Below are 25,909 nucleotides of genomic sequence, written 5' to 3' on the forward strand. Positions count from 1 at the left end.
AAGATGCAAAATTTGTGTGGATTCTACGCAATTTTTGCAGCATTTCAACTATTTAAGTTTTTCCAAACCAACTTGAACAATATTCATGATGTACACGTGTTAAATTTTATAAGTAACTATATGTAGTAGTGTTCATTTTGGTATTTAGTAAGCTGAAGTTAATAAAGTCGATAGTATATGTTTCTCGTAACTGTTTCTCGTGAGTTTTCTAAACTTTTTTTATCGAACTTTATTAACCACTCGGCTAAGTGTACCTTGATGTTCATTGAATTTTATACAATTTATTGTAAATGATTGAGTAATTTTGTATTTTGATGCTCATAATTTGTACTGTGTCTGTCATTTTATACTATTTTAATTCATTTTTTTCTTTTATTTAACATCTTTTTTCAAATAATGTACAAAAAATAATGCATATATGCATGTAATTAGCAAGATGGCGCAGTGGGAGCGCGCTGGGCCCATAACCCAGAGGACGGTAGATCAAAACTACCTCTTGCTATCTTGACTTTTTCCAATTAATGAGCGCGCAAAAGACATTTGTTACACAATTGATTCAAACAATTAGGGGAACAATCTTTGCAATTGACCTAAAATTTGTAAACAAAAATTCAACATGTCACATAATTACCCCTCAGATAACTAGGGTAATTGAAAACCCCCACCAATTAATTTCACAATTTAATAACATAAAATTTGTAAACAAAATTCAACCTGTTACATAATTACCCCTCACATAATTACAGCAATTAATTACCCACGCCAATTCTATTGTTCTCACGTAATCACTTAATAACTACACAAACATTGATATTTTCCCCTCAAAATTTCAGCCTATCAGGAGCGTCTCCGAACCTACCCCCCACATTTGCACCGACTATACTACTAGAAAATGTACATGCACAAATACATACACAAAACCTATACCCTATCTTAATACATGGCGGCACCTAATCAATACATGTCCGCGACTATAACTAATCTCAATACATGTCGGCGGCTATTACTAATCTTAATACATGTCGGCGGCTATTACTAATCTTAATACATGTCGGCGGCTATTACTAATCTTAATACATGTCGGCGGCTATTACTAATCTTAATACATGTCGGCGCATAATCTTAATACATGTCGCCGGCTATAACTAATCTTAATACATGGCGGCTATACCCTATCTTAATACATTAACGCCGCTATACCTAATCTTAATATATGCTAATTCATTCCCTATCTTAATACGTTAGGGAGGGCCCAAATCCCGGAAAATACGCTATACCCTATCTTAATACATGGGGGACCTCACCCACCCCGGGGAGTGTAGCTCACTATATTACTACTTACATCGTATAATAAATTTTACTGCACCAAATAAATGGGTATGTACAACATGATGCAAGGTTGACTTCTAATTTTTTTCTGATTATAATAGTTTAGGAGATAATCTAATTTTAAAAACCACGATATTTATTCAAATTTTTCCCTGAAATACATAGTTATGCTCTTATTCGCTCGGTAAAAACGTAAAAATAAACATAGAAGATCATTAACGCGCGTAAACATTGAATGAACGATAAGCGAGAATTGCAAAAATAATATTCTTCGCAAAATGGCTGAATTTTGCAATTAATTGTGTCTGTGTTTTGCTTTACTTGTAAAAATTTGAGTTTTTAATTTAGATTCTCGATCAGCATAAGTGAAAAATGGTACGTTTTCTCCGTGAGGGCACTTTTTACGGAACCCCAACTCTCACGTTAAAACGAGCACCTCGTTTACAATTAGCAAATTGGGTCGTAGAATAAGGTATAGAACTATAAAATGTGCAGAATTTATAATTCTTCATGTTTGGATTCTTTGGAGTTTATATGACGCGGAGGGGGGGGGGGCAATACCGGAAAATATGCCACAATTGGAATTTTGTTTCAGTCGTTGACAGAGATTTGTCGTCTGAACAATTCTACGCAGCTTCTAATCTAGTAGCACCTCCCATTATTCTAAAGAGAGCACACAGGATGCACTTCGGCAAACGAGCACCCGACTCCTCGTCCGAAGATTTTGAGCAATACCCAAGCTACTACCTCGAGCCACTAATCCCGGAAAAAAGATCCAACTCCATGCATTTTGGGAAGCGCGCGTCTTCCTTGTGGAGACTAGAAGCTCCCCAGTTTAATTCAAAAAAAGAAGCCGGCAGTTCCATGCATTGGGGGCGATAGAAAAGTGTTTTGGAATTCTGAATTAAGTCTGGACTTATTCTAACGATGTTCCAAAAAACATTTCACTGAATTTCTTGTCTCTGTTGAATAACTTCACCACTGTTATGCTTAACTGATTCCATTCATAACTAATTTGTACGCTTCTTGTGATGATAACACGATCAATTTAAAGCTTTTTCGCTTGCTTTACAGTTTGACATTTAAATTCATTTTTCCAAAGTAGCCCAAAAGTAATTACTTCTGGACAATAATTACTTCCCAGTCTTGAACAACATTGACCGTTTTTTGCTCCGGATAAATGCAGTCTTAAGATGAACAACGATATGATGACTAGCCGTTCTCTTTTTGTTCAGTCAATTTAGACGCATTGCTGCATTTCGTCATTGGCTAAATGTCAGGTAACATTTACGGACATTTCAAGGTAATATTCACTCACAAAAAAATGAATCCAGAGGAAAATATTTTAGAATTCTGCATAATTGTTGAAAGTAAAAGTTTCCTCATAAATTTAGGTTGATAGCGTTCTATTTTGATTAGGTAGAAGACACGACTGTGGCATTGAATAAGACGGAACTTGATTCGAAAAAGGGTTCTTTTCCGTTTGTGCCCCCCCCCCCCAGTACGTTATGCTCCCCTCAATTACAGAGCACGTGTCAATCATTATGTAAAAAAATCGCACGTTGGGGTTGCAAATAATATGCACCCACTAAGCTGGGCACAAACGGAAAGGAAAAGATCCGAAAACGGTATGGTTAAGTCTATTTACTGATTGAACGAAGACGCTTGTAATGTGCGATCACAAATAATGTTCCGACACCTTCCGTCCACATTATTGGCTTAGTTGTCTGCAAACGAAGTAGAGATAGGGAACTCTCAAACAAATACAGAGTAATGCACTCTGAGGACTCAAACATAGACAGACGAGCATACAAGTAAAATCACCTGTTTTTTTTTTCTCTCTCTCTCTCTCTCCAGAATGAAGAAAGCGTGAATTATGCAAAATATCTGGTTAAAAGTTAAAGCAAAACAATTTATCAAGCAGAGAAAAGGGTGAATTTACCAAGTAAATTTAAAGTAAGATTTTGAATTCAACTTCTATCGAAGATTACCCAAAAAACTTAAATGACTAACGACCTGACTAACAATACTTTTAGGGCTATAGTGGCCTTTCATCGTTAATACATCAGGTGGCCCAACATGCGCAAAAATAAACAAAGAAAGCAGCCAGAATCTGAAATGAAGAAATCCATACTTTTTGTTGAATCGTGGTATTAAATTTGTAGAAAAACCAATTAGAGCATGTTCATGAAAAACTCGTTCTCTGAAACCGTACATCAATTTCGCGTAAAACTGAAATAAAAGTCACGAAAACATGAGGAATTGATAATAGCAAAATTGAAAAAAATTATATGGCGTCCAGATTAAATGAATAAATAACTATACATCAAAAGAGTTAACCATTTACTACCATTCCTTGTGAAAAAGAAGAAAACATCGTTTTTAAAAGTGAATAGGCAACAAAAAAAAACAGAAAACATCAAAGCTCATTAAAAAGATGTGAGATTCAAAAAGTGAGAAAATTGTTTGAAAACAATGAGTCTCGTAGTAAATCACTACAGCAATAAATTGAAAGAACTAAGCGATTTGAAATTTTACGTTTGGCGGCCGATGAAGTCTGTTATTACTGAAATTAAAACCTCTTTCATTGAGAAAACAAAAAAAAATAAATAATTACTTCTAATCGCGATAAAAATCAACATAAATCGAAAAAAAAAGATTACCAAAGTCAACAAACCTTTAGATGAGAAATTGAACTACTCAAAAAGTTCATCCTAGTTGGGCTCGAAAAAAAAAGACCTGTCCTTGAGGAGACCAAACCTGTCCTTGAGGAGACCAAAAGGAGACAAGATTTCAAGTCGACATGGTTACATTCCAAATTGATAATTAAATCGTAGGTTTAGAAGTCATTTTACTAAGAGATGTAGTTCACGTGACGCTCAAAACAATTCAGGGCTCGGTAAATACATTAACCATGGACCTCGCGCAGACAAATTCAGCTTCTGAGTGACAGAAGTGACTAAAAATGTAGCTTTGGCTGTTTCTTGCAGAGTGACCAGGTGATTGCGACATACATAGAGGAAGACAACGTATTAACAAAAAAGTAAGCCATACAAGTCCGGAGTGTCCAAAAAAGGAGAAAAGTTCTAACTATACCAACATACCTTCACCAATAGCAGCCTCTGAACGAAAATAGTTATTGTTAGAAAAACCAAAACTAATTAAATCGTGTTCACGGCACATCAGAATAGTATCGAGACAAAAATCACGCAGCAGATTTGTCAGAAAAAAATAAAGCAAAATACGAACAAAATGGCCATTCGCCAAACTAAAAAAATTTATTTGAAAATTAGTGTGGTCAAATTCAAGAGACTATGTTATCAAAAACAACTTAATTTGGGTGGGGGTTATCGTTCGAATGTGCTAATAAAAAATGTTGTTTCTTATTTTCATTTAGATTTAAATATATTAGTTTCCTTTGATTGCGAGTGTTTTGTGATTGTAATTTGTGTTCTGATGCTCGTGTCGAAAATTACTTCCGTTCGTTTTCGACAAAAGAAGTCATGTCAGTGACATCCTCGGCCCCAATTGCAAGATCACGAATTGTTGCTGTACTGTATGATATCGGTGTAAAATCAGCAAGATAAGAAGACAAGATAAGATAATCGATCGCAAATATATTAATCGGAAAAGGAAGTTTGGGAGGAACTAAAGGTATGAGCGACTGAAAGGGGGGAAAACGAAATTGAGCAAAAGAATATCCCAAAAATAGTTTGGCATGCAATGCTTGACTATTGATCGCAAAACTTAGACATTTGATGTGAAACTTTGCAATAATGTTACTTGTTGCATCAACTTTTGGAGACGACTTGACTTACAATTCTATAACTTTTCCTATTGAAAAACTAAAGCATATATTTGCTCGTGAGAACGAGAAAACAAAATAAATCATTTGTTTATTAAGATTTTGCTTAGCTTTATGACAGGTCTTACTTTCTCACCATGTGGAGTGTTCAGTTTCACGGAGCGTACTACACCATCTGAAGCGGGGTAAATTTCTATAACTTTTGCAAGAGGCCAGAGACCTCGTGGCGTGAAGTCTTCAAGTAGCCAAACCAAATCATTTACCTTGAGGTTTTCAGAAGTTTTGTTCCACTTCAACCTTGTCTGTTGATTAGGGATGTATTCGCGAAGAAATCTATTCCAAAAAAGCGAGGTTAGTTCTTGAGCAGATATCCATGACCTGGACACGGTGACCTTTTGCGTTTCGAAAAGACCAGGAGGGTAGTTGACTGACGCTCTTCCGAGTAAAAAGTGGTTAGGCGTGAGAGGCAGAGGATCGTTAATTTCACTCGGGACATTAGTTAGAGGTCTAGAATTCATATTAGATTCAATCTCACATACCAGTATCCACGAAGTATCATCTGAAAGGGTTCTTGACCCAATTACTTGGTACAGAGATAACTTTAATATCTGCACTAGGCGTTCCCAACTTCCACCGAAGTGTGGAGCCGCAGGAGGGTTAAACACCCACTCAATTTCGACCTGCATCAGATGCAAATGACTTGCAAAATCATGGGAATTTCTAAAGCTTGCAATACTAGATTGCAAAGAGTTATTTGATCCAACAAAAGATTTTCCACAATCGGAAAAAAACTTTTTTGGTTTTCCTCTACGGCTTATAAAGCGACGGATGCAATTGATTGTTGAATCTGTCAAGTCGACAGCAACTTCTATATGGACAGCGCGTACTACTAAGCACATGAAGAGGAGTATGTATCTAGGCCTGTTTCTTCCATGTTCTTTAACTGAAAAGGGTCCTACGAAGTCTAAGCCTGTGGTTTGAAAAACTTGATGATTTTCTCTTGGTAATCTGAACTTTGGGAGGTCAGCTATTTGGGGGGCAGCTACTTTTTGGATTATACGTCTGCATGGAATGCATTGTCTAACTGTTTGTTTGACTACCGCCCTGCACATAAGAATCCAATAGAGTTCCATTAATAAACTTCTAGTTTGTTCTGTGCCACAATGCATGTTTGTTTGGTGAAAATGTTTTACCATTAGTCTAACACTCTGATTATTTCCATCTAGGATCAACGGGAAGCGCGCAGTTTCTAGTCTCAATGCTTTAGACAACCGTCCTCGAGCACGCAAGTGCTGGTTATGATCGACGAATGGTGATAATGATACAATTCTACTGGTAGATGATACTGCAATACCTTTTCCTAAGTTCGAAATTTCCGATTTAAAATCTTGATGTTGGGCACTTTTTATCAAGTAATTGTACGCTTTTGTATAGTGTGCCAGTGACAAAAAGGATTCCTTTTTTCTGCATTTATCTGCAAACAGGAAGCAAAGCGCTGCAACTCTAAGTAAACGATTCCAGTTGCTGAAACGCCATATGTCGAATTGGCATTTCAGTTCTTTTATTGGATCTGCCATTATAATTTTAACATGTTGAGCAGAAAGTAAATCTCGTTTCGGCCACGTGTTTTTATTTTGAGACAAAAAGGATGGGCCTAATAGCCAACGGGAGTTGACATTCATATGGTGAACGTTGTAGCCTCGGGTACCATCGTCAGCGGGATTTCTGGTAGACGAAATGTAGAACCAATCTTGGGCAGAGGAAACGTCTAAAACTTTAGCTGGTCTGTTAGCAATGAAGATCCGATGACGAATCTCAGGAGTCCGTAGACAATACAAAACGATCGTGCTATCATACCAAAAAACTTGTTTATGGATTTCAATATCCATCTCATCTGACAAATTGAGCTAGTTGAGCACCATATACCGCAGCCTGTATCTCCAAATTAGGAATCGTCATCCGTTTTATTGGCGCAACTCTTGATTTACCGATCACAAATGCGACTGAGACCGATTCGTCAATATGTTCAATTCTTAGATAACTGACTGCTGATAATGCTAACTCGGATGCATCTGTGAATGTGTGTAGTTCAATCAATGAAATCGGTATCTCGTTTAACAATTTGCGAGGAAGATGTACATCCTGACCAGTCGAAAGTTCTTCTTTCAGATTCTCGAAATCAGAATTCTCATTGAGCTGTAATGGCCTGTCCCACTTTGGACCGTGCTGCTTGGAGAACTTTGCGGAATCTTATTGTAAAGGGGGCAATAATTCCTAAGGGATCAAAGATGGAAGCAACAAAACAAAATAGTTTACGCTGATTCGTTTTTTCATCGAGTTTGATCTTATGGAACAATTTTCGCTCTATAACAAATGTATCTGCTTCTGGAAACCAGGGCAAACCAAGAACCTTTTGACTTTGTGGTGCGGATGTTTCTGGATTGAGTCGGATATCCGGATTCAGCTGGTCAAGAACTTGATGACTATTTGAATTCCACTTTGTCAGATTGAAGCCACCAGTAGCAAGAACCTTGCGAGTGTCATGGACAATGTTTGTAGCTTCATTTGGACTTGATACAGCAACAAACAAGTCATCCATGTAAACGTTCCGCTCTATAACCTTTTGAACACTTGGATACGTTTTTGCATCGTCCTGAGCAGATCTTCTGAGCGCGTAAGATGCTATGCAGGGTGAATCTGTTGCCCCAAAAATATGACTTGTGTATTCGTAAGTCTCTATGTGTCCACTGTTGTTCCAGAGGAAGCGTCAGTAGGGTCGGTCTTTAGGGTCAATTTTCACTTGCATGAACATTTGTTCTATGTCTGCGCACAGGGCAACTCGATTCTCACGAAACCTCATAATGACACCAGTTAAGTTGCTGAGCAAATCTGGTCCTTTCAGTAAATTAGAGTTGAGGGACTGACCCTGGAAAATGCTGGAGGCATTTGCAACTCTACGAACCTTACCAGGTTTATGTTCATTGGTCACTGGGTGATGAGGCAAAAAGGAGACATTATCTCTTAGAGATTCGGAATCATGCACTTTAACAACGTATCCTTTTCCCAAGTCTGCGTCCAGAGTAGCCTGGTACTTTTCCTTTAGTATCGGATTTTTTGAAAACTTTTGATCTAATTGGTCAAGTTGTTTTAATGCTAACCATCTGTTGTTCGGAAGAAATGCACCTTGCTTCCAGAGGAGAGCTATTTGATAATGACCGTCAACAATTTTGGTTGCGGACTCTAAAATTTCAATCGCTCTTTTATCGTTTTCCGACAAAGCTTTTCGGGTCGATGCAATGCCCATGTTTTCCACTTTCATCCAATCTTGGACTAATTTGAACAGAGAGTCGTCCATATGAGGGCAATTTTGCACCTGAGTATATTGTACAGGTGTAGACTCATTGAAAACTAAATTCGTTTTACCGGCGCACGTCCAGCCTAATGGAGTTTCAACGCACCATGGGGCATTTTTTGGACCTTTTATAATTTGTTTATAGTGAATCAAGTCTAAGTTGTCAATGCCTATAATAATTGAGACATTGTTCCGTTCAAGTTCAGGAAAATTTATATGACTGAGATGATCATAACTATTGCACAAAGCGTTTAGTTGAGCTATATTCCCTGCGGACATGTTCAAATCTGGTACTGCCATAACATCATTAAGTCTGACAGGTTCGACTGAGCTATCTATTGGCTTTATGTCAAGGCAAACTTTGGAGCAATCAATTTCCTTAGTCGTGTGATACCCACTTAAAGGCATTTTACCTGTTTTTTGAGGTTAAGACCAAGTTTTTTTGCTGTTGACTTCAAAAGTAGACTTTGACAGCTACCGTTGTCTAGGTATGCGTATGTTTCCACAGACTGGTTTCCATTTATCAATTGAACTGCCACAAAAACCACCTGGCCTGTTCCAACAAATTGCACTGGTTTAACGTTTGAGTTGCTTTTGTTCACAAAACTATCGTGCAGAAATGTGTTATGTCTTTTGCCGCAGCCTTTTGAGCGGCAGACGTTTTTTGAATTGCATTGATCTACATGATGATGTCCAAAACAATTGAAACAAAGCTTTTGCTTCATTACATGATCTTTCCGTTTTGGGGGACTCAGTGCTTGGAAATGTATGCATTTGTAGAGGTATTGGCAATTGTCATTGTTAGGACAACTAACGCTTTCTTTCGTCTTAGACTGAAATTGCCCTTGTTCCCTGTTACTCAGCAATTGATGCTTCGATTTCGGATTTTCATTAATTCTAGTAGAGTGCGATGTTTTCCAACCCATTTTATGAACACCAATGTTTTGAGAAGATGGGAGGTTTGGGTTTGTTGGTAAATCTCGGCATGCTTTTGCATAGTTTAGGAGCCACTCAGCAAGCGCGTTTAAAGATGGCTGTGTCATGGTTTTTTCTAGGACGTAACGGTTCCATTCAAGTCTGACTGGATTTGGTAATTTTGTTAAAACTATGTTCGTGTTGATTGTGGAGTGAAGATCATGAATAAAACCGAGTTGTTGAAAGGTGCCGACAAGCGTTAGAAGAAATGAGGAGTACTGTGTATAACTTTCCGGATTTGATAAGTTTGGATTTCTAAAGTTCGACAATTTGTCCAGAAAAGCATTGACAATCTTCTTTGAATTGCCAAAATGTTCTTGCAGTCTTGATAGAGCTGCTGCGTATAAATCAACGTTGCAACCGTAGCCATCAACTAGTGCTTGAGCTTCTCCTGTGAGTAGTGATTGCAAATGGATCATTTTTTCAGCTGACGACATGGGTGATTGGTCGATAGTTGCTTTGAAAATGCTATACCATTTCGTCCACTTCATTGGATCACCGTTGAACGTTTCTGCGTGCAGTTTCGGAACAGATTTTTGGAAGCATACTGACATTGAGCTGGTTGAACATTGGTTTGAGCTTTCTGCGTATAGAAGTCCTCGATGATCGAAGTTATTGTTTGGTGCGTTGCGATTTGTTTCAGGGAAAATACTCTGAGTGGGCCAATTGAAGGAATGTGCGTTAAGCAATGACAATGGAGCGGCGTTAGAATCAAATAGTACGCTGCCGGGTGCAGAAAAACTGACATTGTTGTTCACAGCGGGCGCTGATGAACTGACTGCACATTGCTCCTGATTGCTGATATCAAGACGAGGATGAACTGGGTTAGTAAATTGAAAATTAGAGCTGTCCGGCGGACAATTCGGTCTTTTGGTGACACCAACACTGAGGCTGAAGTCCTCTCCAGTATTTATCTGTGACTTCCCTTTGACGTATTTTTTTGAAACTATCGATACACTTTTTAACTTCTACATTAAGACGACTATGTTCGCGAGAATAATTGCTCTGTTCTGACGGATCAATCAGAATTATTAATTAAGACACTACGGTTTCAAGTTTTCGCTGCTTCTCTTTTATCAATTCGACTGTTTCCTGTAGTATGTCAACATCTTCTGAATCATCAGTTGAGGAGTTTAGGTATTCAAGGTGAAAATGTCCATCGTCCCTTATCATCATTTTGGAAGATTCAAGCATCTTCTGTTCTTGAAGTGTTTCTGGTTTTTCTTCAAAGAGGCTCTCTGTTGGAGCACTAGAACATTGATGAAGATTCTCCAAGATGGTTGTTTCTCTCTGGTCGCTATCGGAGTTAGCGGTTGACCGAGTGTCTACCATGACTATAACGTAGACTGTTTTCTTTACCTTGTTGGAGAAATGTTTTTTGGTTTTTGGTTTATGTAACTCACACCAGATAAGCAACACCAAATTTATTCTCAAATTCGTGACAGCTTGACAATTATCTGGTACAAATGTTTTCTAAGGGCTACTTACCAGCGCTATCTGGGTGTTTCTACATATACCAGTTACCTACCTGTTAAATGCCTACCTGTTATCTGCTACCTAACTGCTAAAACTTATACAAATCAAGTTCAATTAAGGATTGTTATTAATGCAACTAATTAACACTTGCTACCTGCCTGCAATTTTATACCAATTTTAACTACCTACAAGCTCCCGAATTTTACCTACCTGATACCTGCAACCTACCAACTGCAATTTTTAGCTACTTATACCTACCCGCAAATTTATACCAAACTTACCTACCTAGAAGCTCCCAAATTTTACCTACCTAATACCTGCTACCTACCTGCTGCAACTTGTACCTACTTATACCTAAGTTCTAATTGCCGGTAGCTTTGTTGCTGGATACTTGCAATCTACCTGTAACAGATTTTACCAATAGATCCACACCTATTAGTGAAATGCAGAAAGGTTGAGATAGTAATCAAACTCGGTAGTAGACGAAAAGCAAAGATAGCGTGAGTGGTCTGGAAGAAACGAGACCGGGGAGTTTGGGGCGGATAAAACCCCAAAACTGGAAAGCGAAGAAAGAGCGTGGGGTTGAAAAGGCAACCAACCTGTGGGGGTTTGGGGGTTGGTAAAACCCCAAAAACTGAGAGCAAAGAAAGCGCGGGGGGTTGGGAAGGCAACCAACTTGGGGAGATTTGGGGCGGGTAAAACCCCAAAACCGAAAGCAAACAAAGCGCGGGGGGGGGGTTGGGAAGGCAACCAACCTTGGGGGATTCGGGGTGGGTAAAACCCCAAAAACCGAAAGCCAAGAAAGCGCGGGGGAGTTGGGAGGGCAACCAACCTTGGGGGACTTGGGGCGGGTAAAACCCCAAACCCCAAAAGCAAAAAAAGCGCGGGGGTTGGGAAGGCAACCAACCTGGGGGGATTTGGGGCGGCTAAAACCCAAAAAACCGAAAGCAAAGAAGGCGCGGGGGGGTTGGCAACGCAACCAACCTGGGGGGATTTTGGGCGGGTAAAACCCCAAAAACCGAAAGCAAAGAAAGCGCGGAGAGTTGGGAAGGCAACCAACCTGGGAGGATTTGGGGCGGGTAAAACCCCAAAAACCAGAAGCAAAGAAAGCGCGGGGGGTTGGGAAGGCAACCAACCTGGGGGGATTTGGGGCGGGTAAAACCCCAAAAACCGAAAGCAAAAAAAGCGCGGGGGGTTGGGAAGGCAACCAACCTGGGGGGATTTGGCGCGGGTAAAACCCCGAAAACCAAAAGCAAAGAAAACGCGGGGGTTGGGAGGGCAACCAACCTGGAGGGATTTGGGGCGGGTAAAACCCCAGAAACCGAGAGCAAAGAAAGCGCGGGGGGAGGGGGGTTGGGAAGGCAACCAACCTGGGGGGATTTGGGGCGAGTAAAACCCCAAAAACCGAAAGCAAAGAAAGCGCGGGGGAGTTTGGAAGGCAACCAACCTGGGGGGATTTGGGGGCAGGTAAAACCCCAAAACCAAAAACAGAGCGCGCGGGTAAATAACAAGATAAATTTTTAAAGACTGTCTTTTGGTCTTTTGAATCTGTTTTCAATCTGATGTGATGTTTTGCGAACCCTCTTGCTGTTACATTTGGACTGTTTCTGTAAAATTTCTAGATCTTTGGATAGTGAAACATCAAAAAAACTCATGGTGCAGATCAATTGTTTCCCATTTCAATCAATTTTTTAGAGCAATACTTAGCTTTTTCAGGGGTTGAATTCGTTGCCTGATGTGGTTGGGCGTCAAAATATGTTATCAAAAACAACTTAATTTGGGTGGGGGTTATCGTTCGAATGTGCTAATAAAAAATGTTGTTTCTTATTTTCATTTAGATTAAATATATTAGATTCCTTTGATTGCGAGTGTTTTGTATGATTGTAATTTGTGTTCTGAGGCTCCTGTCGAAAATCACTTCCGTTCGTTTTCGTCAGTGACAGACTAAATAAACAAATATCAGAAGTGCTTCAGCAAGCAGCCAGTCATTTTCTGAATACTCTAAACGACAATATCCCAAAAAGAATGAATAACAACAAATTCATGCAAGATTTTTTAAAAAAACAAATGATCTAACAGTAAACAATGTTAAGTACAAACTGTAAACAACAAACCCAGCAACCCATATGATCCAATACATTAGGATTGTAGACAGCCTCATTGAGATCAATAACCACCTCCCTCTCTCCCTCGCTTCGCAGCTATAAAAACGGAATTATTCCACAAAGTAAAGAAAGTCTGAAATAGATCGGAAACGAAGCTAAAAAATGAAAATTTTGCGTTCAGTAGACTTCAATCAACAGAGAAAAGTCAACATTGCGGTTTCAAAGAGCTTTGTCAAATGATAGCGGTTCAGCCAGCCCTCGCATTAGTTTATGAAGACTGTCTGAGCAGGTTTAGGGGTGTGCTGCTGAGACATGCTGGCAGTTTAAGCTAAAAATTACTGTTGCTGCTGGGTAAATTATAAGAAAAATCAGACTGGAATCGGAAAAAATGAAAGATGTATTTTATAAAAATCAATATCTTAGTTTATTTTAACAAATACAACAAATTTTGGACAAAACGTTTTAAAAAAATGAACAACATTAGTGAAAATAAGCCAATGTCCACTGAAAATTGCATCCCCGATAACTCCTCGGAGAAGACCCATTTGAAGAAAACACTTTAATTAAGTACTTTTGTTGAACTGACTTTGAAATGATACAATTCAGAACACTTCACCGATGGGTCAAAATTAACTGAACAACAAAACAGAAGAATGTCGGGAGAATTCCTCTCAAACGACTGGCGAGCGGTGGGTTTCATCAGTAGCTGGAGATTAGGGAGGCTAGCTTTGGCTTAATTGAAAGGTATGTGTGGTAAACTTTGGAGTTGAGAGCAGCGGGGGTGTATGGCAGCGTGAGCAGGGTGGAGGGGTCAACCGTGTTGAATTACGGGTGCGATTAGGTTGAGGGGTGAGGCGTGGGAGGAGGGGGTGGGGGTGAGGTGGGGATCAAGAGTAGGGGTCAAACACTTACAACTACCTTGCCACAAACTTATGTCTCCTAAATAATTTTGGCGAATCTCATACCGAGAGGACCAGTCAGCCGTAAGACTTTAAGATTAGTTAATGCCCTCCGAGCACTACATTTTTAGCCCGTTTTTAAAGAGGAAAAATCGAAAGAGTCAGACAAAAAATTGGTCAGGCAAAAAAATTGCGTTGAAAAGACCTCAGGGGTTATGTAACTGCCACAAGCTTCGTTTGCGAGCAGTTAAACAGTTGAGTATATGGCTCCTCCTCGCACTAAGTTAGTTCGCATCAAAAAGTTCATTTAGTATTTACTACACTGATGGAAACAATGAGAATTATTTTTGAGGTATATGTGAACTTATTAAATACTTTCAGCTAATTTTTTTAATGAGTTTCAATTTTTTTCCCTGAAATATCAATGTAATTTTGAACTGCACCCCTTTTGATCTTTTTTGTCAACTTTTGTTTTTTTTGTCTTTTTTATACTGCACAAAGAGGGCAAAAGTTTCAGGAGAAGAGTGTTAAAAGCCTTGTTTACCCATAATCAACACTTGCTTTTTGGAATGTCCACATGGTGGCAAAAGTTCTCTTAATGTTATTTTGCAATTTGATAATAGTGAATAATATGGCATAGATGATGTTATACATAAACTATAAAGACTAGTCTCGTCCGCTATACTACTCCAACCATTACAAGTGCAAAACTCCAGCGGCTACCTATACGTACGTTCATTAGAAATTTGAAGTTTCAGTGTTCTTAAAAATTTCCGATTCAGCTTCTAATTAAAATTGTGTTGAATGAGTAGAAATCAAAAAGTCGAAAAATTTTCTGTGTCAAATGCTTGTTTAAGGCTTCCATTTCAAAGAGAGTGGCCTCTTAAACAATTTTCCCCAATTTTTTAGCAAAAAGTAAAATTATTGTCTCCATAGATCTTAAATAGATCATTTTTTTGAATGGCCAATTCTTTTAATTTGAATTAAAATTGATGTGTTAAGTTAGTTGAAATATCAATTAACCACCAAAGAGGATACGTATAGAACGTATAAGGCCTTCACAAATCGAGTATGTTTACAGACAAATTTCTTGGTTAATCCCTTTCGTCGCTAATGACAGACAACGTCCTCGATAAAATTGATTACTGATTCCCAAAAGTAGGAAAACCTCAAGTATTCAGGAACATTCAGACAGTCTCAGGTCCAATATCAGTCAGTTTACTCACAAACATTTGGTCGCAAACAAAATAGCGAAAACCAGGCTGTACAATATCTATTGCAACAAACTATTGTACTGAGACAAATTCGAAACTTTTTTGAAGCAGAACAATTATCTAATGGATATTGTTTTTTACTGCGAATTATTATACAAACATTAGTCAATTTTTTGTATAGTTCATCTGCCATCAAATGCATTTTTGTTGTGCGCATTTCAATAGTTCAGACTTAAAATTAAACCAGACAAAAAAACTATCCGAAGAACATTGGCCATCTGGAGTTCAAAGCTGAATGATTAGATTGTTCGCGGCCACAGATTATACATTGTTAATGACGAGTGTAAACTTTCCTTATTTCATTAAGGACTACAGTATCTACACCCACAACAGCAAAAAAAGTAAACGAACTATTTAGAATCTAAAAATGTAACGACTTTGAATTTTCCCAAACAAACATTTAAAATGGAAAGGCATCAATTAGGATTAATTAAAAATTTGAAAATCAGAGTCTCTAAACCCACAACACTGAAAAAAATAACTGAACATGGAGGCTCGGTAATGGACGTTCGCACATAATGTTCCTAACCAGCTCATCCACATTCTTGACCTAATTGGCTACCAAATGAGGAAGAGGTAAAAAAAACTTTCAAAAACGTACATACCGTTAAACAAACCGCTAATGGAATAAAATAATGCCACTTTAGAGGGCCGTTGAAACTTGCTGATAGGACTACAAAAAAAAATCATAAAAATCAACTAAACATTAGTTACAAAAGTCGATGTACAAAAAAACTCGCATCAGATAAACTCTGAACAAAAAAATCATTCTATTCTTCAGGAGAAAAGATATGGGACCTAACCTCGATGCAACTGGGCAACAGGTCGACAAAGAAAGAGCAAAAAGGGGCGAAGTTCAAAAAAGTGTTCCCGTTTTTGAAAACAATTAATTTCAAAGTGATTAAAATCAGTATATTTTCACTGAAAATAATAAAACGTTCATTTACATCTTGATGGGAAGCAATTGAGACCTATGATTACCAGATTACGTCATAGGAGTAAAAAAAGAAGGACAAAGACCGCAAAACTGAAAAGTTCAAACTTTGCGCGAAAAAGGCAGTGAAGCCGTTAATAAGTTTGCCACTGAGAAAATTAAAAATGTTCCGTTGCAAAATTTTTCAAAGCCCATGGGACCTATCAATCTTGTTAGAGCTGAAAAAAACAATCCTATAAACTATAAAAATATGTAAAAATCACAAAAATTTTATGAAATCTAGTAGTAAGAAAGCGAGAAACAAATGATTGGAACTAACACCATTATGAAGATTAAATTATAGCTAACTGGAAACGGGTTCTGACCTGTCTCTACAGAGACTTAACTACAAATCGACAAAAAAATATTTCAAAAACGGCGAAGCAGAGATAGATTTATTGCAACAACTCATGAAGCCAATTGCGCACGTTAATAGTGCGAAAAAAAAAAGCAAGACTATAAATTGATAACAAATACAGGTAGAAGCCGAAATTTCACAAAAGACTTTACCTGACAGTCTGGAAGGCATTATGATTTTTTATAGGATGTTATCAGCAAGAACTATAAATTATGTATTGCTTCCCATCTGAATATCAAAAGAAGCTTCCCTATGAAAGGAATAGGATGAAATGAAAACCAAAAAATCAAAAACTGAAAAGTATCGAAAAATCGAAAAATTTTCTTTCTCGAAAAGAAAATAAATGTTAGAAGCCATCCGCCAAAAAACAAAAAAGCATCAGAGAATTTAATGTTTAAATCAATAAAAGTAGTCAAGTCAAGAATTCTTATTAACGAGGTTTAGTTAGACGATGACGAAAGTGAGAGCAAAAAGAAAAAAATTAAGACATAAAAACAATTATCTAAAAACTGAAATTGTTGGGTAATTTCATTTATACGTCTTGTGAAAGCATTTGAGACTTACCATTATCAGGTATATATCGTAAAACATCAAAAAGAATGACAAACACAGCCAAAAACGAGGAAAAAAAATACTAAAATTTACGGTAATACTGTGCCTCGGCCTATAAGCCCTTTTATTCATCGTTGTCCATTCTTCCAACACAGTATTCTTTCAATTGGGCCTTTCAATAGTCACAATTCAACAAAGAAACAAAATGAACCTATAAAATAAGCAATTAAAACTGAAATCATTTTGTTTTTTGAAAACTTGTGGTATCGAAACCAAGAAACCACTAAAACAAAAAACCGTTACAAACCATATTTTAAAACTCATAGAAAAATGTTTTGGTCTGTCTTTAATGATACTACGCCAAAAGTTGAGAGAATTAAGATAAGATAGTGAGACACATTGTATAACAACTGAGAGCATTTCTTAGGCTCACTTATAGCTCTCAAAGAATCCAATTGGATGTTTGATTGGCAAGACTATGTTAATGTATTACAAAAGATTAACATCGGAAGCAAACATAAGAAGCCGACACAATTTAACAAAAAACGTTGCACAAAGCCATAAAAACTATGAGCTCAACTATATTACGATAATATGTTTGTTGAGCTTCAATTTTTTGATACTATTGTCTTCCAATAATTGAGCCCTGATTTGACATTTTTGTCAGTAATTATCATAAACAACTCCAAATGCCGAAGTACTTAGAAAAGCCGCGCCCAAATAAATCCTAATTGTTTCTTTAGGGATCCATGGTGAGATCAAGAAAAGCCCTGATATCGCTGCACTTCTGACAAAACACTTAATTGTTCAAAAGGATGCGAAATATATGTTTTTAAACAAAATTGTCCAGCATATCAAAAATAAATAAGGCATTTAGTATAATTATCGAGTTTATAATTGCAAAAACTGGCAAAGTATAATTTCAGAAGCTCTTAAAGCCAGCGAGAGTACAACTAGCTCTTTTTGAGCTTACGAAGGAGGGTGTCTTAGTGCATCAAGTTTAAAGAAAGTGGGCCAAAAATGCATATTTGATCCCTTTTGACGTAAAATCTGATTTTTAAAAATTTCAGCGCAAAATGTAGCCAAAAGATCTCGAATCGAACCATTTAGCATCCCTCCTCTATCTTTGAGGTTTACACCAATAACGTAACCATTAATGATTTTAAATAATTTTAGCAAATTTGGCGAAAATTTGCTTTACAAAGAATGGAATTCCGTCTACTATTCACAAAACATAAAATCTCGATAAATCCGTTAAGAAAGAAATTCAAAAAAAATAAAATTCCATGTTCCACGCTGGACAGGCTTTCTTGTGGTACTACTCACAACTCTCTATTATGATTATATCGATCGGTCAAATTTGACAGAACATAAAAACCCATTTGAAAGGCCTCAATAAAAACCTATGGTCTTTGAAAAAATGCTCACACAATACATTTTACTCAAAAAAATTAGCTAATTAGAATTTTTGAAAACACAACCTTAAAAAAAACTTATCATCAGACAAAAATAAAAAACAAATAAATCAGACAAAGAATGCATGTACTTTGAAACTTCCCTGCCCAAACCATTGACTGGAGTAAAAAGCAACCATAAAAATCAGAATGCGAATATATTCTGCTGCAAACTTACGCATTGAGTGTCGCTTCGACCTTGGAAAAGAGAAAGACAGCAAAATTAGAGTTTAACTTATTTGAAAGAAACGTGCCAAAACACGTGCAACTAAGACGAATTACAAACTCGAACTCAAAAGAAACGTAATTCTCGAAAACATTGTTACTCGAAAAATCATTGTACGGTTTTGACATTTGATTCACACCTTAAAATCCTTTTTAGGCTTGGGAGAACTGAGAACTGCAAAAAAAAATTTGTACCACAATGTGTGCACTAACGTCGAATAAATTGCTCTTGAATGGAACGCCGGGAAAATTAATTAACCTCTTGGCTATCCTGCCCTTGTTTTAGCTACCGTTACAATCCCTTCTGTTTCAGTAACAGCCTTAATTCCTGAATAAGAGCAGCTTAGATCACTCAAAAATCAAAAGTCAAGAGAAAGTCACTCAACAAGTGAAATCGAAAGAATTCTTTAGAAAAAGTTTGCTGCAATTGCAGAACTATTAGAAAAAGTTGGTTGCAATTGGTTCAACTGTCAAGCAAATTTTCAAGTTTTTCACCAAGCAAACCTTAGGGGTCGTAAAAAAAAGCAACCAACTATTTTTTCCAAAACAATCAGTTCCTCACATAAAAAAAATTCAACATCGCATCCAAGAAACAGTTTGTTGCAATTGGGTCAACAGTTAAATAAAATCAATTCGATAAACTGGTTTTGTTAAATACTCAAGCCGTTCAAGATGCATAATGTTACCAATGAAAATTTATGAAATAGTCTAAAATTAATCTGCATAATCTAGCTATTTTTGGATATAGAACTTTCAACTCTAAATATGTTTTTTACCCTACGTGCAAATTCTACAATATAAAGGTAGCCAAAATGCATTTACTTTGTCAAGTATTTTTCAATAATTGGGTTTTGTAGAATCCATGATAAACGTTAAACTCGAAAATACCAAAACAGTCAAAGATTTCTGTTTGATGTTGATCTCCTTATGGGTCATTTTCGTTATTTGACCGAAACTTTAAACCTTATTAAATCCTACAAAGAAAGAATGCTTATTAATTTTGATCAAATTATCCGTATGAGCGACAAAAATGAAAGAAGTTGACATTATTATAGGGAGAATAAACAAAATTATATAAAACAGTTCAAAGCCCGCGCCATAACCAGAATTTGAATGATAACGACATAAACGAACTCCAAACGTTCTACAGCTTACGCTGAACAGGCTTTGCAATACCGTCAATGTGCTTTTTTTGCACTATTTGTCGATAGAAAAAAAAACATGATCCAAATTGAGCCGCATAATTGCTCACATACCGATCCGATCAGAAAGCGGAAGCAACCACGCATTAAAATTCACGCATCCAAATATCAATGGCAGAGTTACCTTTTATTAACCATTAGCAGAACTGACTTTAGTTAAAAAATTTCAGTGATATTTATTTTTGTTTGAGTAAAATAACAAAAAAAAAACTTTTTCCAAAACAAAACATTCAACATTTTTGCACAATTGGGAACAGATAAAGCAGTTTATAACAATAACGCATCTCTAACGCCATTGTATACTTTCAGCATAGGATGGCTGAATTCAGTAGCATTCAGCTGAGTTCATTTCTGTTAAACATATTTCATGTATCCTCGACAAAATTCAATTCAAAAATTGAGAATATTTTATTTAAAAATACCGGATCGAAAATACTCTCCTTGCTTGTTTAAAAATCTGAAAATGATTTACATGATCAACTCAGTTTTGAGTTTCGAATTTTAATGTCATCGGTTAAGCTCTCCAACTAAATCCTGGAAACTAAATTCTTCTAAACAAAACGAAGTTAAGTTAAATTTAATTCAAAACTATCAAAAACAAAGAAGACCAAAACTAGCAGCTATTTCGATATTTCAGATAAGATAAGACCTCGAAATCTTCAAATTTTCAGCTACAATTGAGTCAGTGGACAACTGGGTTTAAAGGCTGAGCTTTGATATCTGCCAAAGCCAGACTCTGGTCAATTTCTTCGTCGATTTCCCCAATTACAGCCACGTTGTCACCTCTCACGATGTACAGACCTAAACAGAGTTTGTAATTATCGTATAAATTATCTGAGCATGTAACATCAGGCTTGCTAGCCAAAATAATGTTCAAAAATCCCCAATAAAAATCGGCTTGGAGTTTTCGTATAAAATTGCAAGTTGGTGTTCCCCACGTCACAATTCTAGGGCCATTGATTTTTCTCTTATAGGTTAATGAATTTTCGGAAAACCAGAAAGTAAATTCGATATGGTTTAGTTTGCTGATGATACTAGTTTTCTATCCAAACTTATGATAGAGACATAACTTTAAAAACTGAAAAAGAAAACAGATAGCTATTTGAACGATTACTAACTCATATAAAATGCGGATAAAACGGAGCTTTAATAAGTTTGTAATGGAAAAGAATATGGACAACAAGTTCAACTTTAAGGAAAATTATAAAACCTTGACAAAGCTGCCGATATATTGGAATTAAAATAGATTCAAGTTGTGACATTCGAAAAATCAATTGAACGTTGTTTTTTTGGCCAAAAATGCAACTGGTAATCGCTCACTATATGTTGTTACGGATCAAATACCTTTGAAACTGTGATTATTGGTTATTAAATCAATTGTAGAGTCGCATCTCTTTCAGCACCATATTTTTTTCAAAATTTATCACAAAAAGGATTACAGCGCGTAAATCTCTTATTAACTGATCCGTCAAAGTCTGCAATGAGGTTCAAAAGTAGGACCACTGTCGAGATGAACTAAAATTCTCCCGTACGGCCTAATTTCACCAAGATCTGATACAAGGTGGGACATCGGATGCCTTGATGAAACCAGGAAGACGCTATTCAATTTAGCGAAACAGAGAAACAAACATCGATACTACAAAAATGGAGTCTAAGCTAATGGGGTTACAAATCACAGATATTACAAAGTATTCAGAAATGGAACAAACGACCATGTAATCTCATTGTAGTGACAAGCAGTTTGTTTGAATAGACAGGTACGATCTTTCACGTCTTACTCTCACCTATAATCCGAAAAACCAAAATGACATAATAAATTTTTCTTATATGTGGTATTACATTTCCAGATTTCTTCAATTTAAAAAACTAATTTATTGCAGAATATGTAAATAGCGACCTCGTTATATTTCCTGAATTTAACTACTTGCGATCCGGAAGAAATGGTAACAACGTCAGAAAATGTGGTCCGAAAAAAATTCAACAAAAGTTCATTTAACTAGCTCCTAAAAGCCTTATTATGCAATATGTCAAGCTTAATCCTCAGATGAAATTACCATATCGTACAGTTCTCACAAAGAAAGCACTATCTGCTTGGGACAGATAAAATTTTTTACTCACGTTGCATTTTCTCTCTAACGTATTACCGTAAAATAAAATAATGGGCCTATAACTTTGAGGGAGGGGGTGTATGATTCGATAGAATTAAAAAATGAGTAGCTCAGAAAATCGGCCACATGTGCAAGTCATATTTTTAAGTTTATTTTCTAAAACAAGCACCGGATCTTTTCCGTTTAGGCTCTTCCTTACTGAGCACATGTCATTATAACGTAGCAAAGCATTATGAAAAATATAGAACGTGCTGATGATTGGGTGAGGGTTGGGAGAAACAACGTTTAGGGAAATGCTTTCAAACAACTGGCCAGCGGGTGGCTATGGTAGTCCTATGGTATGCTTAATTTAAGGAGCCTTGGTTCACTAATCGGAAAAAAAACGGCCCTTCGCACTATAAATTTCCGTACCCTCAGCAGTTTCGGCGCCCTGGAACTTCACCAGTTCAGAACTTCACCAGTTCTTCAAAGTTTTTCAAGACGAAGTCACAAAATTTCTTTAGTCAGACCAAAACGGATCGCACGGGAAATGGTAAGCACGAAAAAACTGTAACGAAGATACAACAGAACCAGAAGGTAAAAAATACCAACTGAACTGAAATTATTTCTATTAACTTCAATCGAGCGCAATTAGACATCCCAATCTTTCTTTCAACAAATGATTTCAGCGTTATCGAATGTCTATCTTTCGATTACTTAACATCAAAACAACAACCGAGAAGGAATCAAAACAATACATCGCTATTTATATTGCAAAGATGCACACATTGACCGGCATATACAGCAGATTTTCGAAAAACAGCCTGGAAAACGACTGTTCGAGCCCTCAGTTAAAAAGATTACTGACACCAAAGACAAAGCTGCTCAAATAAATCGAAATTCCGGTCTCAAATTCTCTCCGTTTTTTTCTAGCCATATTAGAAAAGCTCATATCTCTTTATCTAATTTTGATTGAACTCTTCTGAGAGTTTACATTCTCAACTTCATAAGAGAACAGAAAAAATTTTTTTTCAATTGATAAGTCATATATTATTTAAAAAAAAAGTATACACAATTAGCTGAAAACTCGTATCAGGAGAGTAACACAGACGTCTCGCTCAAAAAATCTGCTACTTAGTGTTGCTTTATCACACAGCTGCTGAATCACATTGAAGGAAAAACTTTCGATGGTTATCAAAGCATAAAAAAGTACAAACATAACCGACTAACGTCGGGCAAATTGATCTCAAACTACCGGCGAGCGGTTGGCTTCATCAGTACCTAGCCACGGTTTAGTGAGGCCAGCTTTAGATTAATTGAAGGGGCGTAAGGTGAGCGCAGTGGGGGTGCAAAATTGGATTGGGGGGACTCTCGTGCGGGCGATGGGTGGGTGGGGTGTGAGATCAATTTCTAAAAAACGCCATTCAAACTTGTCTGTTAATCGCATACTTGAAAACTAGTGGGCTGAACTGCTCTAAAGAACTTAATGCAAACTGGGCACTACATCTTTATCCCGTTTCTGAAGACGAAAGTCAAATGGGTCACACGAAAAAGCGGCCAAGCGAAAAATTGCATAAAAGAGACACACAGGATTAAAATAGAGTAATTAAATTATTTCTTCAAAAGTGCTTGCTTAGTCATTAATGACAAAAACATTTCTACTATAACTCAATGCTAATGATGAACAGAGATAACGAAATTACGCCACATAACAGCAGCTGAAGTCCGGCATCAACAAGAGAGAGAGAGAGAGAGAGAGAGAGAGAGAGAGAGAGAGATAGAGTGAGAGATAAAACGTGAACGAGATAGAGGAAAGAAACCCTAACCGACAGAGAGTAAGAGAGATAGAAATATTTTTCATGATGGGATTCAACTCTGCAACTTCTAGTTTTCTAGCCTTGTTAGTAAATAAATCGTATAGAAAAAAACTGAAAAAGGCAAAATTAAGAAAACTTTTCAACTTCGAAGAAAAAAAGTTCAGATCATTTTTTGTCTCGAAAGTTCTGTCAAGTAACCCATCTCCACGACTTAAAAACTCTTGTTGGCGAGTAATGGTTTTTAAACTCAGAAAAGGACAAAAAATATTGAAAACATTTGGAAACAATAGCAAATTTTAACAAAATCTTGCATTCAAGATGTTAATATCTTGAGCACCATTTCATTGTCTCACGAGACTATCCGGTATCCCTACAAACTGAAAGCATGACACTGTGAAATAGCTTCTTTTCTTGAATCAGATATTCTAGGGCCCTTTTCATTGAGACTATGTAGCTTGCTCTTGTGTAGCTTGGACCCTATGTGGAAACTGAATACGCCCAAATGAGATAAAAAACAACTAGTGTTCGTCTAAAAACCGAGGAGATCAGAGGAGATCATTAAACAGCTTTGTTTATCCCTCATCAAAGAGGCAAAGGGACCGGACATCTCATTAATGAGAGTAAGTAGTGGTAAGGCGAGAAGAGCAACAAATACGGTCAAAACTTTTGCATGTTTTGCCAGAACTCACAAAATACTTTTCAATGCAATTATCTTATGTCAATAAAATAACAGCAACTGATAGAGGAAAGAAACGGCACAAACGATCCCTACAGAGAAACCGAGTAAACATAACCGACTAACGTCGGGTGAATTGCTCTAAATGAACGGCGGGCGGTTGTTATGGGGCAGGGGGTGGGGATCAGCCTCTAAGAGCCGCCCTACACACCATAAGTATAAGTCTCCAAAACATTTTCCGTTAATCGCATACTTAGAGACTAGCATGCGATTAACAGAACTTAATGCCCACTGGGCACCACCTGTTTATCCCGTTTTTGAGGACGAAAAGTCAAATGCGTCAGACGAAAAATCAGTCAGGCGAAATCGCATTTAAAAAGACCTACAAACTTCGTTAGAGAGCAATTAAAAACCACTAATGAAGAACAGGAAAAATGAGGAATATAACCAGAAGTTGTTGCCTTCGAGAAATTATCAAACTCAGACGTGAAGACGAGTATTCTAAAAATAGGCGAAAACAAAACCGTGATCTCAAGTTCTCAATCAATTATCAATGCGATGAAAAGTTTGCGGGTGGGGGGGGGGGGTCGCATTACTTCCCCACGTGAGCGTGCTGTTTGCTATTTTCTACAAAACAACGCGCTATGTATCACATCTTTTAGAACTGAGGTCAAAAAGGACGGGAAACACAAATAGTAGTCTCCTTAATTTTCCCAGTTTCTTATTAACGTTTCAATTAGTTCAAATTCCCCCTTTGTTTTTCCAATTCTCAGAGTAACATAAAAATCGCCACGAGCAGATATCTATTTCGGAATAGTAGTAAACAAAATAAGCATTTTGTCTATACTGCACTTTGTATATTCAATTTTTGCCGTATGCAGTTCAGTAGAAGCGATGCTCGTCGTCAAAAAAATTAAGGCAGACGCTTTTTAAAATCTAAGGGTAAGACGGAAAGATTCTCACGAACAATTATTGAATAAGTTTTACAGTGCATCCAAGAACTAGATAAATTGCATGTGTCATTCTATGACGACGAAAATTGTATAGCGTCCGAGAACCTCGTCCAAAACCAGAGAACGGATCATTATTTCAAAAACTTTGCAAATACAGCACATAACTTTGGAAATAAAGGCCAATATCGCATGACATTAGATTTGTCGCCATCTTCGATAATTTTTACCAGATTGCTCTTTGGTCAGTAGAAACTCGCTTTCTTGATAAACGTTTGAAAAACTATTTAGAGATATTGTTAGGGAAATAGAAAATGCCAGAAGATTTCCAAATTAACCTCAGAAACGACAGTGTTGTGGCAGAGTACTTTCTGTCAATTTCAGCTTCGATATTTCCAAA

At 37.1% G+C, this 25,909-nt stretch overlaps 4 protein-coding genes and 1 non-coding gene across 6 annotated transcripts in view; 2 read left to right on the forward strand and 3 right to left on the reverse strand.

The window, feature by feature from the left end:
- Positions 1-2,396, forward strand: part of LOC142349552 (uncharacterized) — a 53,936-nt gene extending 51,540 nt beyond the window's left edge. Inside the window, exon 2 of the mRNA XM_075401186.1 lies at positions 1,925-2,396. Coding sequence (XP_075257301.1) covers positions 1,925-2,211 — 287 coding nt within the window. The 3' untranslated portion in view covers positions 2,212-2,396. The remainder of the gene's footprint in view (positions 1-1,924) is intronic.
- On the forward strand, positions 431-502 carry Trnam-cau (transfer RNA methionine (anticodon CAU)). Its single transcript has one exon. It is a non-coding gene; the product is annotated as a tRNA-Met (tRNA).
- Positions 2,397-5,217: 2,821 nt separating the features above from the next.
- On the reverse strand, positions 5,218-7,733 carry LOC142349156 (uncharacterized). The gene is made up of 2 exons (XM_075400571.1): positions 7,545-7,733; positions 5,218-5,814 (listed from the first exon to the last, which is right to left on the reverse strand). Exons 1-2 carry the CDS (start codon positions 7,731-7,733, stop codon positions 5,218-5,220), a joined length of 786 nt encoding a protein of 261 aa, XP_075256686.1.
- A 168-nt stretch (positions 7,734-7,901) lies between these two features.
- LOC142349157 (uncharacterized) lies at positions 7,902-8,894 on the reverse strand. Its single transcript, XM_075400572.1, has one exon. The coding sequence runs from the start codon at positions 8,892-8,894 to the stop codon at positions 7,902-7,904; it is 993 nt and encodes a 330-aa protein (XP_075256687.1).
- Positions 8,895-20,545: 11,651 nt separating this feature from the next.
- The window catches only part of LOC142349733 (U6 snRNA-associated Sm-like protein LSm8), a 176,648-nt gene continuing 171,284 nt past the window's right edge, over positions 20,546-25,909 (reverse strand). For both annotated transcript variants that reach the window (XM_075401474.1, XM_075401476.1), the window contains exon 3: positions 20,546-20,780. In XM_075401474.1, the coding sequence (XP_075257589.1) occupies positions 20,662-20,780 (119 nt within the window). In that variant the 3' untranslated portion in view covers positions 20,546-20,661. The remainder of the gene's footprint in view (positions 20,781-25,909) is intronic.

Source organism: Convolutriloba macropyga, chromosome 11 (assembly GCF_964194025.1).
Source record: "Convolutriloba macropyga chromosome 11, txConMacr16.3, whole genome shotgun sequence".
In the NCBI taxonomy this organism is placed as follows: Eukaryota; Metazoa; Xenacoelomorpha; order Acoela; family Convolutidae; genus Convolutriloba; species Convolutriloba macropyga.